The following is a 15,404-nucleotide window of genomic DNA, read 5'->3' as shown; positions in this document are numbered from 1 at the left end:
AAACAAGTAGCAGCAGTTGTCTCTAGAATATGATGAAACTTGTGCAACCACGCCACACGCTGGGGCCAATGTGACATCTACTCAATCGCAGTTCGTCATAGCTGTACGGGTAGGTGCAGCGGATATTAAGGAGTGCAAGCAAACATTCGCTTGATTCACAGATGAACTCCCAATGGCCGCTGACTCGAACGATATATTTTTCATTCGTCGCGCCGCGGCTGTGTACGCACCAGCGTGCACGCGCAGCGTAGCCGGTTGAGCAGGCCGCGATCACTTTCGCCATCTATCGGCCGGCCCTTGAAGGAGAACTTTACGTCGACGCGCTGTGCGGCGGCGCTCTCTCACCTAATAAACCTCTTACACCGTGGTTTAAGCAGACCAGCGTGACAGGAGGCACTGATAAAGATGCATTTTACTGCATGCCACACTTGCATCTTATGTTGCTGCTGAGCTAAGAGTAAGTGTAGGGGGGAAATAACATGTTATCGCTGCATGCCGACTGCAAAACATTTTTTCAGCATACATACTCAACTAAGGTAACAGATGTAGCCTTGTATAAAACCTTACTGACTGGGATTATATTCATCAGTGGTGACACCAATCACTGACATCCTAGACCTGAGGCCTGATTCAAACAGCCATCAAACCTTTATCACGTCACCGTCCTGGCGTTATTATAAAGAATTTCATTGCTTTTTCTGCATGAGCTGAAGATGATATTAAAAGCAGCAGCCAATGCTCAGCTGTCCCAATAACTACTGGCAATTCGAAAGACGCTCTCAACAGATGCCGTGCTAGTGACGTGATGGCATGTATGATGGATGAGTTCATCTGACCTTAATGAATTACACTTAGTGTACAGTAAACATTGACGACACTCCGTGTATGTACAAGCAAGTCCGCTGTTCCATTGTGGCTCCCATTTTTTGCTGTTGTTCCGCAAAGTGCAATTGCGTGTCTTGTGCACACAGACGTCAAGCGCCTATTATCAGCTCAAGTGGGGCCATTCCAAAGCACCTAAATTACTGAGAAGGTTGGACTACAGAGTTCAATCCATGATGTTGCAGCGATTTTCCCGATGGACACACTGCACGTGACGATGATGGAAATCATCCACCCAAATGTCAGTATGTACAAAGCAGGACCACCCACTGTTCACTTAGTGTTCAGATTGGTTTGCTGCAAGAAGGCCGCCATCTGTGAACTGTAGCCGAGGCCGACACCACGGTGCGTATGCGTTGACACGCGTGCCGCCTCATACTGCTGGTCCAAGTCCTGGAACAACTTTTCCTGCTGCTTCAGCAGAGGGTTGACTGCGGGGTCGGGCTTATCGGTGGGCGGTGGGGGGTCGCCGCGGATGCCCATGAGCTTGCGGAACTTGGCAGTCATCTTGCCGTCGTTGTCCTGAGCAAAGGTCATCTTCTCCCACACCTTGGCACACGTAGAGTTGGGCTGTGGCTAGAATGAACATCGCAAAGTTCAATGAATGGCTGCAACATGGGTTTTCAACAATTTGCGAGACCGATGCACAAAGCAATAAAAAAAAAAGAGGGTAGACAGGTGCCTGTCCAGTGTCATCACTTTTCCTTTACTGCCTAGTTTTGTTTTGCAGAGCTGCCACCACATCAAACCAATCAATTTCATAGGCAAGCATACCTGCACACTATAGCTGATCCTAAGCATAAACAAGATTCAGGATTTTTTGGCAACAGACTACCAATGCTACCCCTAGTGCCTGTGGCCTTGACTGTTATGAGAGATGGCAACTACCGCATTTACTCGCGTAATGAACCCACTCCCACCTTGGTCCCCGAAGAAAAAAGAAAATTTTTTTTAAAAATTCATCTTCATTATTAGTATCGTGCGATAGCCAGTGCACTTGACAATATAAATAACGTTAAATCAAACCATTATATATCACAAAATAATGACGCAATACAAGTCAAAACATAGGCAACCATGCTGAGCAGCACGAGCGACATCAATCAAAATGCAAAAGTCGCACCTTCTGCGACGGAGCGCCATCTGTCTAATGCAGGAGCCAGTGCCGCTGATGATCGAAGCAATGTTAAACCAAGCCGTTATATCACAAAATAACAAATAACGTTAAATCAAGCCATTATATATCACAAAATAATGACGCAATAAACGTCAAAACATAGGCAACCATGCTGAGCAGCACGAACGACATCAATCAAAATGTAAAAGTCGCGCCTTTTGCGATGTAGCGCCATTTGTCTAATGCAGGAGCCAGTGACCAAGCCATTACATCACAAAATAACGATGCAATAAATATCAAAACGTAGTTAGGCAACTATGCTAAACAGTTGCAAGAAGCGCAAGCGACGTCAATCAAAACTTAAAGGTCACGCCTTTTGCGGTAGACCACCATCTGTCGAATGCAGGAGAAACCCTTTTGCTCATACAGTTAAACCTGGATATAACAAAATTGATAAATAACCGAAAAAATTCGTTAAAAAAAAATTTTGTTACATCTGGGTTCCGTACGAAAATTCGAAAAATAAAAGCGCAAATTAAACAAAGGGGACTGAAGGCAGAGCTACCGTATTTTCGCCCGTATAACCCGCACCAAAAATCCAAAAATTTCAGTGGCAAAGTGGAGGTGCGAATAATAAGCGGGGTTTTTCCTATAGTGCTGCTTCACAGCAATGCGTGTTGTGCTGTGAAGCCCCTCAACAGTGTACTGAAGGCTATGGAGGCGGTTTCCGCAAATTCGTGTTACTCCGCAAGTAGCACGGCAGCTTGCGGCCGATTTTGGTTTCGCTTGCTTGCATCGTTGAAGTGTTTAGAAAAACATTTGGGGAGACACAATTCGATTGTTCAGTGTAAAATCTCACTGTCACACCACAAGTATATTTTTTGGACGTTCGCGGCCGCTCAGTGACCCTCCACATGTCCCTACGTCACGGACGCCATGTTTACTTTTGGAAAGGGCTTGCCGAAGAGGTGGTGCTGTCTAAGAAAGTTCCATAATAAATATTATAATAAATAAAGCAGTATTTATTTCAGCAAGACAAATGAGATATTATAGTGCCTATAGAGATACAGTAAAAGCTCGTTAATTCGGATTTCACGGGACCGGAAAAACTGTCCGAATTAACGAATGAACAGGGAAAACAATGTTTAAAATCAAGCTGCAGAAGCATACCTTTATTTGTTGAAGTATTTTGTAATTGTCGTCTGTGTTTTCGCGCAGATTCCGGCTGACATCACAATTTTTCTTAACTGTTCCAAATGGCCAACAGCACGCAAGCTGTCGGGAGTGTTCAGGCAAGCGTCCTCTAATGTTAACAGCGCCTCCGAGACTTCCCGTGAGGTGCGATGAGGTCGCGGCTGTATCTCCTCGCATGATTCTTCGTCGGAATCGTGGTCTTCATGGGTGCCCGTGACATCATTAATAATCTCTTGATCGGTCAGGAGACCACTCGTGGCGACACCATGATCAATCGCGATGTAGTCTTGAAAGGTCACATCTGTGGGAAGGACAGCATCGAAAGTCGGGCAGTCATCGTCGGTGGACTCTGCTGACACCTCCTCGATGCCATCGTCAGCTACTGCTGCATGCTCGGGCCTCACAAAACCGCTGTGCCGAAAACAGTTGGCGATGACTTGCTGCGGAATGTTTTTCCACACGTGGGCGATGATGTGCACTGCGCCGAGTAAGTCCACTTGATACAACTTTCCAGCTTCTGAGCATAGGATCATTCGCTCTAGCAGGTGCTTGCAATACTTTGACTTCACGTAGTGAATGATACCCAGTTTATCGGCTGAAGAGCAGACGTAGTGTTGGGCGGCAAACAAACTACTTTGATGCTCTTCAGTTCGACTGTACAGTTATGGGCACTGCAGTTGTCAACAACCATAATTATCTTGCGGTCCTTCGACGTGAAGTGCCGGGTCAAACTGCTGCAGCCAGCCGCGAAAAATGTCCGATGTCATCCATGCCTTCCTGTTCGCTGTGTACTCGACAGGAAGGCTTTTGACGTTCTTAAGGGGGGACACGGGTCTTTGGAGCCGAAAAATCGCCAAAAAAGCAATTTTTCGTAAACAGGATTTTCAGAAACTACAGGTATTTTTTTTACAGGTGTACTGACTTTCATATCTCTCCGATCAATATTTTAGCTGTAACATTAAATTCCTAGCCCGTGCGCGTGCGGAATTCGCGCAGCTCCGGACACAAAAGAAAACAGTTCTTTATAAATTCGTAACTCCATGTCCACAGCTGCACTCGCGGCCATTTTGGTATCGTTTGAAAGAGCAGTTTTTCGCCTTCAAATACCCGCCACTGTGGCTTCTGTGCGTTCATTGGTTGCGGAGAAAACAACCATCAAAAAAGAGTAAAAACGCATGCTACGATTGGTTGTTTAGTGCACGTGACCGTTTCTCAGAGCATGATTGGCTGAAGTCGGCTTGTGGCGTCTGCTCTGGCTGCGTTGTGCGCGCTTTGTTGGCCCCCGTCGGCGCCAATCCTGAATTCTGCGATCAACGATGGAGCGGTGTGCGTCGGCGTCTCGAGCAGGAAAGTTCCACTCAGTGCACAGATTCGGAAAGAAAAGAAAAAAAGCCTCATCGCTAACACCACGAAGCGTCGGGCAGCACCAGCAGCGAGCGTCGAGGACGGCCGGTCATCAGCGCCAAGCATCGCCGCCGCTGAGCCGGCTGGTGTAGGCCTAACGGCTCCACCAGCGTGTGAAACTGCGAGTGGAAGTGGCCGCGTTCGCATTGATACAAAAATCCTGCAGCCAGCAGAGTTGCACGAAAATGCGAGAAATGCCGAAGCCAAGCTACAAGAGCTGGCGTCAATTTCAGCAACGACGCGAAAACAAGATCGCCTGGCTGCTGCCGGTGACGGTGCCGCGGCCGACTCGGCTGACAACGCGAGCTTCGTCGTCATCAGCTTAGACTGTGTGAATGACTTGTTGAGGTGCGTGAAGTGTAAAACTTGCGGCGGTGATGTGAATATCAGCAAATGCGATCGGGAGTACGGTCTGGCTGTGAAGCTTTTGATTACGTGCGTCAACTGTGGTGACATTTCGTCGGCGTGGAGTTCGCCGCGTGTGGCCGGGGACCAAAACATAAACCCATTCAGCATCAACATCCTCGCAGCGCGTGCAATGCAAAGCACCGGCAATCGTCAAACGGCGCTCAACGACAATGTTCTGCCATGAACATATCGCACCGGGGTCTGCACACGAAGACGTGACAAAACTATGTGAAAAAAAAACTGACGCCTGCAGTGGCCTCTGCTTCCGAGGAGCTGATGACCGAGTGCGAGAGTTCCGTTCGAGAGCTCTATCGCGAGCTCGGTGCAAACATACCTGGCAACATCGCCGTTTCCTACGATGGGTCTTGGATGACTCGCGGACATTCTTCCCACATCGGCGTCGGAACGGTATTGAGCTTTTTACAGGGTTTGTATTGGACTATGTTGTCTTGAGCAATTTCTGTGCAGCCTGTGAGCAGAAGCCTAAGGAGAACGACCCTTCGTACCAAACGTGGGTGGAAAACCACCAATGTCAAAAAGGAAGTTGAGGCCGCACTTATCCTTTTCCGAAGGTCTCTCTCCAAACACAACCTCCGCTACACAACCGTGTTGTCAGACGGAGACACTCGGGCCTACCTCGCTTTGCAGGAAGAAAAGGTGTACGGCTACATGGACATCCTGAAGGAGGACTGCGTCAACCACGTCCAGAAGCGCATGGGGACAAACCTGCGAAAGCTGCTTTTCCAGCACAAGGGGCATGGCCTTGGGGGCAAGGGCAGACTCACTGGAGATTTGGTCAACAAGTTGACATCATATTATGGGTGGGCCTTGAAGTCCCACAAGGGGGATGTAGATGCAACGCACAGGGCTGTTATGGCAACCTACTTACATGTCACTTCACGTGATGATGCACCCAACCACAGCCTTTGTCCAACAGGCCCCGACTCGTGGTGCCGGCAAAATGCAGCCGAGGCCAAAGGACAGCCGCCGCCAAAGCACCGCTACAGCTTGCCCACCCATGTGTGTGAAGCGTTGCTGCCTGTCTACGAGCGCTTATCGGATAGGAAGCTGCTGGAGCGGTGCCAGCGTGGCAAGACGCAGAATAACAATTGCACGCCATGATCTGGGCGCTTGCACCAAAGGAGCGGCACGCTTCACTGTTTACTGTTGAGGCTGCTGTCGGTGAGGCCGTCATGAAGTTCAATGCTGGCTATACAAGAGCTGCAACAGGCATCCTCAAAAAGCTCAGCCTGACCCCTGGCCGGCAAAACTCGAAACGCCTGGCAGAGAAGGACAAGCGGAGGATGACCGCATCTGCTCGAAAGCATGTGTCGGCTGAAAATGTGAAGCAGGCCCTGGGAAAGCGCCTCAGAGTTGACAAAGGTCAAAAGGACTATGTTCCTGGTGGATACTAGGCACTTGCTAGTGTAAGCATGTAAATATTTCCTGGTGTTTCTCATTAAATTTGACGTTTTGTGTTTTTGCTCATTTTCTCAAAAGCTGAATTTCTGACTTCTTGCAAGCTTGCCGAAGCAATATCTCAGCACTGCGGGTAGATAGAGCTATAATTTTTTTTTTAGGACAAAGCCAATGGGGTGGTGTTTGAAATGTAGCAAACAGATTTTTGAAATTTCTTTCGAGCAAATTTTAAATTTGCTTTATTTCTGGGTGACTGGTGGCACTATTTCAAGTGCTCAAGTTCAGTTAGCTGTAAAATCTTTTACAAGCAATTAATCAAAAAACTGCTTGCTATGTTGCAATCACCAGTGTTTCTAGTATCTGACATATGCAGATTATAGTTTTTTGATGAATACTTTTTTTCTATTGTTACGGAAAAACATGACGGATTACTTCTAATTATCTTGAGAACTAATTGGCTGATGGAAAAAATAATTGCATATTTCAAATCAGCAGAAAAAAAGCAACAAGACTGGCAAGTTTCGTTAAGTTTGCTTAAAAAGTAAGCGAAATTGTTTCAAGACTCATGTCCCCCCTTAAGTTATTGAAGAGTGGCTTGTCGAATCTGTTGTTCATTTTTCACGTACGTTCCCAACGTGCTCCGCTTCACGTTGTACTTGGTCATAACCTGCTGTCGCGATTCGCCGTTCTTCAGTGCTTCCAAAATTTCCACTTTAGTCGCCAAGTTCTTCGCGTCGTAGTTCTGCCGCTTTTTCGGCGTTGCCATCACTGTAGCGCACGATGGTGGTGGCATGCAAATACGGTCACAATGGAAGAAAAAGAGAACTCCGCAAGAAGAGATGGATCCGACACGACAACACAAGGGAAAATGCCGTCAAAGGCGCTGAGTGGAGAAGAAAGAAGACGCCGACGTTCGGTGACGCTGCGATCGCCCTCACTAGTTGATGACGATGGCGATGCCACTCAGGTTTCGGTTTCACTCCAGTGGTGCCAGCACTGCTTCATCACACTTTTGTGTAGCAGCAGCCGTCAGCATTTGTCCGAATTAAGCAGTGCGGAGCCGAATCCCGACGAAATAACGAAGGTTTGGTCCCATAGATTAAAATGCACTTTGGCCGGGACCAATAGAGCCGTCCGAATTGTCAGAATTTCCGAATTAACGGGTGTCCAATTAACGAGCTTTTACTGTATTATCAGTAAATTAATGTACCACTTTTTGACACGGTAGCAGGCATGCATTTCGGTTCTGTTGTTTCCAGGGTGCTGTTACAGTGTACTAGAGAAGGGGTAGTGCTGTCAAGTTGTCGCCGAGTGTGAGCGCTCTTTACCTCGCTGATACCGCTAGTTCTCCACATCTCGACCCGTTCGCCAAGCCTAAGTCGATCGGTTCTGTCACCATGAGTAGCGTACGGCGGCAGGCCTTCATGGCACAGCAAAAGCTTAAAATCATTGCCGTCGCCGAGGAATTCGGAAATCGCGAAGTGGGAAGACGGCACGATGTGGACGAGTCTTGCATGCGACTGTGGAGAAAGAAGAAAGAGCCTACAAGCCGCGCACCGCGACCGTAGGTCATTCCGTGGCCCCAAGACCGGTGCCTATCCTGAGCTGGAGCTAGTAAAGTTCATCGAAGATATGAGAAGCAGGGGTCACGCCGTATCGACCGAGATGGCCCAAGTGGAAGCGCGGCGACATTCAAGGGAGCTAGGCCTACCTCACGAGTTCCGTGCGAGCCGCGGATGGCTGCACCGCTTTATGAAGCGGCAAGGGCTCTCGATCAGGCGGCGGACTACAATATGTCAACGCTTGCCGGCTTCTTATGAGGAGAAGTTGCTCAAGTACCAGAGATATGTAATTGGCCTGCGAAAGCAGCACAATTATATTTTTTCGCAAATCGGCAATGCGGATGAAGCTCCTGTTTATTTTGAAATGCCGTTGGACACAACGATTGAGAAGCAGTTCGGTGAGCGGGCTGACCGGTGCGAACACGAAACTGCGCATCACAGTCTTGCTTTGTGCCCTCGCCGATGGCACGCAACTGCGACTGTACGTCATCTTGAAAAGGAAAACTGATTGATATGTGGGGTTTAACGTCCGAAAACCACTATATGATTATGAGAGACGCCGTAGTGGAGGGCTCCGGAAATTTAGACCACCTGGGGTTCTTTAACGTGCACCCAAATCTGAGCACACGGGCCTACAACATTTCTGCCTTCATTGAAAAGGAAAACTCTACCAAAGGTTCATTTGCCTGCCGGTGTGGTGGTGCGCGCACACGAGAACGCGTGGATGACGCGTGGGCTTGTTCGTAGACTGGATCAAGACGGTATGGAAAAAGAGGACCGGTGCGATGCTCCCAAAGAGGTCCATGCTCGTTCTTGACTCGTTCCGTGGCAACACAACTGAGGAAGTGAAAGACCGCCTTTCACGCAACGGCACCGACTTAGTTGTTATACCCGGTGGAATGACGTCAATGTTGCAGCCTCTAGATAAGTCCCTTAACAAGCCCTTCAAAGCGCATGTCAAGCGCTATTACGCCGAGCGGATGGCCGAAGGCTGCTACGACTTGACGCCGACAGGATGAGTCCGAAGGCCTGATATTGCCCTATTTTGCAAGTGGATTGTCGAGGCATAGAAGGGCATTCCAGGTGAGATAGTGCGAAAAAGTTTCAAGAAATGCTGCATCACAAACAACATAGATGGAACCGAAGATGACCTTGTGCATAATAGTGAGGAGTGCGGCTCAAGTGATAGCTCTAGCGAGAGCAGCGACAGTGAGTTAATTGTGACTGGCCTTGCAGACAGCGTATTCTGCTTGCTTTTTTAAAAAAAGCTTTTTCCGTCTACATATGTGCTATGTTGCTTGAGCAGTAGCTTTTGTGCAGCCTTTCCTGTATATCAAATGTGCGGGCAATACGCGAGGATTTTTTTTTCTTTCTCGGTGAGCTGAAAGTGGGGGTGCGGTCATATGCAGGGGCGGGTTATACGCACAAAAATACGGTAATTCAAAACAATTATTTTACAGTAAAAAAAAAAACTGCATTAATATCGCGATAACAATCGGTGAGTCTTTGCTGTCGCCGCTATGTTCCCTAACAAGCACAAATTGATAACATGCCACTGCGCATCCTAACTTTCACGAGCGGGTAAAAGCGTGCGAGCGCTGCTAAAGCAAATGAGTTTGTCCATTCATATAGCATGGAAAGTGCATAACATCTCACGCGTGTTAGAACTGCTGTTGAATGCTCAAACAGAAAGTAAACCACCCGTCTTGAACGAGCAAGAAAACACGAGAGGGAGGGGGGAGGAGGATCGCTTGAGTAGCAATAATCAACTTGGATTTCAAAGGCGGTCGCGATCGCTGGCGCACTTGCTATCACGGCGATTATCAGTGCAATTTCAATGCGAAGAGATTGTGTGAAAAGAGCACTTCTCCCTGGAGTGGCTGCACTTGCTTACACTAGCATTTTGTAGGAGCGATATCGAATTCAAAAAAGTTCGCTGCCAGCTTTACTTCTTATAACATTACAATTTTTTGCTATCGCGTTTATTCCATTGCATTGCATTCAACGCGCCGCCGTGTTGCCGGAACTGATCGTGAAAGCTACCAGCCTGCAAACTAGCGGCGTGGCGCAAAACTGAAGCGTGTGCGAAGTTGACCTTCAAAGATCAATGTGGTCCCCTAGAGTTCCCATCAGCGCCTAATCTGACATCCCCTTGGTGGTGGTAAGGACACAGTAGTCCGAAAATAAGAAAAGTCAGAGTTTCGTTGCAAGGGCGAAGCAATGAATGCGATAACAACAACTTGGAATGTTACACTGAGAACGGCACGCAGATCTAAACGTGAAGCGCGCTGCTCCCGCACAAATGACGCAAAAAAACAACATACACAGGACGAGATCGAACTGACAACCTTTACTGCTGGACACTTAACGCACTGTTTAAACAAAAACGAGGCATAAAACCCATGTGCAGCACGGCCCCACATATGTGACACTAACTAAAAGCGTGGGAAGGGGGGGTGGCACACTCATGCATGCGACCGCGGCGGCGAGAGCGGCGCCGAAGCAGGCTCGTGGGGTGCAGGCCCGCCTGCCCGCCACCGCCGCTTCGCGCTTTGTCAGCTGCGAAGCAGCCGCAGAAAATGCATGCTCGTACCAAAACGCCAAAATGCGGAGCCAAATTCCTAGATTGTCCGTGGAGAAAATTCTTTATACCAAGGTTGTCTATCGCTGTTACTTTGTTACACGAAGGTCACAAATATATGTGCTTCTATGGAGTGATGGTGGGAAATAAACAAACTTCGTTATATCGAGAAATTCGTTATATCGAGGTTCGTTAAAAGCAGGTTTAAAGGGGGGGAGGTGGCATTGAAAACACTTCATTGTTTGTTGATCTAGAGCAATGAAATTTGGCATGCATTCTCACAAGTGTCTTGAATAGGGAAATATGCAGTTTCATCGTGATACCTTGAGTAGTTCTCAAGAGACATCATGCTACGTGGTTCGACTTACCGTAATTACTCGAATCTAACACGCACCTTTTTTTCCGGTTAAGCGAGTTCATAAACCGCATGCGTGTTAAAATCGAGTACGAACAAAAAAATGACAGTCAATCTATTGCCATCGGCAAATCTAAAATGGCCGCCCCCTACGTGCGTCGGCATGGCGCGTCGGCCATTTCTGCCTATGTGTTTCCCATGTGCGGCATTTCGTACGTGTGCTGAGGAGTTCGTCATCTAGTAGTGCATTAGCATCGACGGTGTGGAAGGGCCGACTCCAAAAACTCGAGTGCACCACGATGCCGCTTTTAAAAGAAAAGTCATCGCGTGTGCAGAAACGGACGGAAATCAAGCCGCATCGCGGTCGTTCGGAGTTTCCGAAACGTGCGTGCGGGACCGGCGGAAACAAAAGCAGAAGATTGTCCACAGCAAAGCTTCACGCAAAGGCTTCAGTGGAACACAGCAGGGTCGGTTTCCGCAAATTAAAGAGCTGCTCGGCGAGTATCTGCTTGAGCAGCGAGCGGCACAGCGGCCCGTGACGACAGAACTGCTCCAAGTGCGGGCTATGCAATTAGCCTTGGAAAAATGGCTAATGCGGAGCCAGTTTAAAGCGAGCAGGTGCTGGCTAACAACATTCAACAACAACAACAGTCTAAGTGATTATCGAGGCGTGAACATTTTACAAAGTAGCAATTTTTGAGAGCCATGTCCTCGCGACGCACAAGCAGCATACGATGATCTGCCCGAGCGAGCATCGGGCCAATGGCGAGGCGAGCTGAGGCAACATGGCGGCCACAGCCAATCAAGGGCCTCAAAACGACCTTCAAACATTTCAAACCTTCAAACTTGATTTTTAAAAAATCAATTTTTTTGCTATTTTTTCGTATCCCAAAGCCGTGTCCCCCCTTAAGGGGGGGCGCGGCAAGTAAAGTGCCGATTTTGGTCAAAATATGCGATTTTCTGATTTATTTTTTTTCGTAATCTTCAGACCTTCAACTTCCTTGTTCTAAAATATTACAGCGAAACGTGCGCTACAAATCCCGCAAATAGTGTTTTTGCCGAGGCTAGTCGCCGAAAAGTGCGAAAAAAAAGCCCCTGAAACGGTGTTGTTCACGCCGCACAAACGCGCCAAGTTGTTGACTGTGGGCCGCCATTTTGGTAGCTTTGGAAAGAGGAGAAAGCCGGCTTCCCGATGGTCGCGGTCTCGTATTTCGCCGAGTGAAAATAAAAGCGCGAGGAGCAAGTAAAAAAACGAAAACGAAGAACGGCAATTGGCTGCGCGGGTCACGTGGTAGCAGGCGCGACCTCTTACTGGTCAAAGCTGCGCCGCGCACCTTGGCAACCTTGGAAGCGCGAGCGCATCTGCGGCCGCCGTGCCGAGAATCATCCGGCGTGCGCTTCGTTTTTTGCCAGTTTGCTGTTTTTGTGATAGTTCGCGTGCTTTTTTTACCAAGCTTTGTTTACATCGGTGGTCTCTTCTGAGTGCTTGCTCATACGGCGGTGCTATGTTGCCGCAAAAAAAGTTCCGGAGCGTCCACAAGTACGGCAAGCGTCGGAAAGCTTGGAACAAAGGGCAGACGACTGCGGCTGCCGTCCCAGTCGCAGTTCCGGACGGAGCATGCTCTTCAAGCGTCACGGAGCCTCTACTCAGACCCTTCGCTGATTGTTGTGAGGCCGAGAGTGTGGAAGGTGCCACATCGTCGTATGTCAGACCGCCGGATGCCGTCGACCGTGATGGACGCTCTCGCGAACCCGATTACGGTGGCACCGCGTCGGCAGCCGTTGCAACTCCGGGCGTGCGCGCGTCGAACATTCTATCGCGAGTTTCGGCCCAGATTCCGAGCAGTGAAGAAATCGCGCAGCGGGCGCAGACAAGGCGGGATGTTTTGGATGCCGTAGCATCGAAGTCCGCTTCAAAGCGGAAGCTCGAGCTTCTCGGCGAAGGCTGCGACGAAAATGATGGCGGTAAGGACTCCACATTCTTCATTGTAAATAAGAAGATGCTGAACGGTCTGCTTTCGTCAGTAAAGTGCAACAAGTGCGACGAAGGGTCGATACGCCTCGAGACTACGCACTGCCTTGGACTCGCGGCGAGGATGGAACTTTTTTGTGACAATTGTGGCATAGTGAACAGTGCGTGGTCGTCCCCGAGGTGCTCCGGGCAACAAAAAACGAACCCCTTTGAGGTAAACGTGCGTGCTTTGAGGGCTGTGCAGTCAGTTGGCAGAAAACAATCTGCCATAAATGACATTTTTTCTGCGATGGACATTTCGCATCGAGCACTGCACCACAAGTCCTACCAGAGACTGCAAAGGAAGTACAGCCACCCTGCCACCACATCAGCTGCCACCCGCATTGAACCAGAAAGTGCACAGAAGGTGCATGACATTTACAAGGACCTAGGAGGAGTGCCAGGCAACATTGACGTCATTTACGACGGCACGTGGATGACGAGGGGGCACAGAAGTCATATTGGCGTGGGCTGTGTAATCGAGCTGTACACAGGCTTGGTTGGTCTTGGCCACTGTGTCCTGTCCAACTACTGCCAAGGCTGTGCTGTTGGCCCCAAGCCTGGTGACGACAACTATGAGGAGTGGCTTGAGAAACACAAGCCACAGTGCCAAAAGAACACTGATGCTAATGCAGGCCAAATGGAAGTAGAAGCAGCTAGGATCATGTTTGAAAGATCGTTTACCAAGTACAAGCTTCGATACATCAATGTGCTCTGCGACGGTGACAGTCGTACGTACCTTGCCCTCACGCAAGACAAGGTGTATGGCTACATAGTGATTAAGAAACAGGAGTGTGTGAACCATGTGAAAAAAAGAATGGGCACTTCCTTGCGCAACCTTCTTGATGAGCACAAATCCAAAGGCCGAGGACTGAGCATGGGTGGCAAAGGCCGGCTGACGCAGGGCCTGATAAAGAAGTTAACGAATTATTATGGCTGGGCCATTAAGAGCCACCCCAACGATGTTCCTGGCATGGAGAGGGCCATCATGGCCACTTATTACCATGTAACATCCACAGACCAGGATCCACACCACGACCTGTGCCCAAGTGGGACTGACTCCTGGTGCCCGCACAATCAGGCATTGGCCAAGGGAGAGCCGCTGCCGCCTCACAAACATAAACTGCCCCCTCACATGCGAGTGGCACTGCTGCCAATCTACAAGCGCCTCTCGAACAAAGAGCTCCTTGAAAGGTGTGCGCAGGGAAAAACCCAGAACGCTGTGGAGAGTATGAACAGCCTCATTTGGTCACTCCAGTCCAAGAGCCAGTTCGCCTCCCTTCGAAGTGTGGAAAGTGCAGTGGCAGATGCAGACTGCCGTTTCACTGGTGGCTGCAAGAGTGCGCTGCAAGAGCTCACTGCTCAACTGGGCTTCAATCCAGGAGACTGCTCTTTGCGGCGAGCAGCCGAAAAGGATGCCAAAAGGGTGAAGAGGGCTCAAAAGGTGCATTGTTCCACGACAAAGAAGTGCAAAACTGGGTTGCGCTCTACAGAGGCCAAGGCCACAGCATCTCAGGATTACTGCCCAGGAGGATTCTGAGTGTTTTAGGCATGTTGTGAACTTCCAAACAAGAGTGAACTTTCAAAGTCAGTTTTCTCAACTCTTGATTTTCGCCTATGTGCCTTCGCTAGAACATCTGTCATTTTCTAACAAAGACTGATAGAGTCGTTCCGTTTTTTGCACTAGGCTCAGGAGGCCTTTAGCAGTGCAATAAAGCTTTATCTCTCTTCTTACTCATCATTTAAAATTCTTAGAACACATTTTATAATTACTGCGATGTGTGTGCAAAACAACATCCATGTTTTGGAAATTTTATTTATGGTTACAAGAACTAGAAAAATCAACTAATAGCTTCTTTGCACAAGTTGATGCTTTGGGAACATAATAATATGAAAAAATAATTTCATTTAGCAATAATTATCTCTTTAAGTGCGAAGAGCATTAATTAGTATAATTATGCTTGTAACTCAAAAAGTACAAGAGGTATTTGAAAACGGTTTTCATATTTGGAATCCTCACAATCATCCACATACACACACCAAATTTCATCACAAACAGTACATTAATAAAAAAATTAGTTTTACTTGCCACGTCCCCCCTTAACTGTACCACTATGCAAGCATAGCAGCACAAAAATAAAGAATCAAAGTGCATGGCCTCTGAGATGAGGGTGCGCAGCGTAGGCCGCCATATCGAAAGCCATGCAAAGCGCAACCGTGCCCACTGCCCCTTTGTTACATGGTGCACCTGAAACGATTGTGCGCCGCCATCCGATGCTGCATTTTTGATGTTGGGTTTGTTGTAGTGAATTTAGTTAGACACCTGTTGTGCAGGGCGCATTTGGCCGGTACGCTAGCTGCATGGTTGCATGCGCTGTAGCACGAGGAACCAAGCGCCAAGAGAACACTTTGGCGTTGATCAGTCTGTGCGTGTTCGTTACAGAAAAAAACAGGAAGAGCTTTCGGCTACA

At 48.5% G+C, this 15,404-nt stretch overlaps 1 protein-coding gene across 1 annotated transcript in view; it reads right to left on the bottom strand.

Moving 5' to 3' along the window:
- Positions 1–862: 862 nt before the first annotated feature.
- The window catches only part of LOC119185403 (uncharacterized), a 55,524-nt gene continuing 40,982 nt past the window's right edge, over positions 863–15,404 (bottom strand). The window contains exon 6 of the mRNA XM_037434435.2: positions 863–1,458. Coding sequence (XP_037290332.2) covers positions 1,156–1,458 — 303 coding nt within the window. The 3' untranslated portion in view covers positions 863–1,155. The remainder of the gene's footprint in view (positions 1,459–15,404) is intronic.

This window comes from Rhipicephalus microplus, chromosome 3 (assembly GCF_043290135.1).
Source record: "Rhipicephalus microplus isolate Deutch F79 chromosome 3, USDA_Rmic, whole genome shotgun sequence".
NCBI lineage: Eukaryota > Metazoa > Arthropoda > Arachnida > Ixodida > Ixodidae > Rhipicephalus > Rhipicephalus microplus.
Note: the sequence above shows the minus strand (reverse complement) of the source record. Positions and strands in the feature narration are given on the sequence as shown.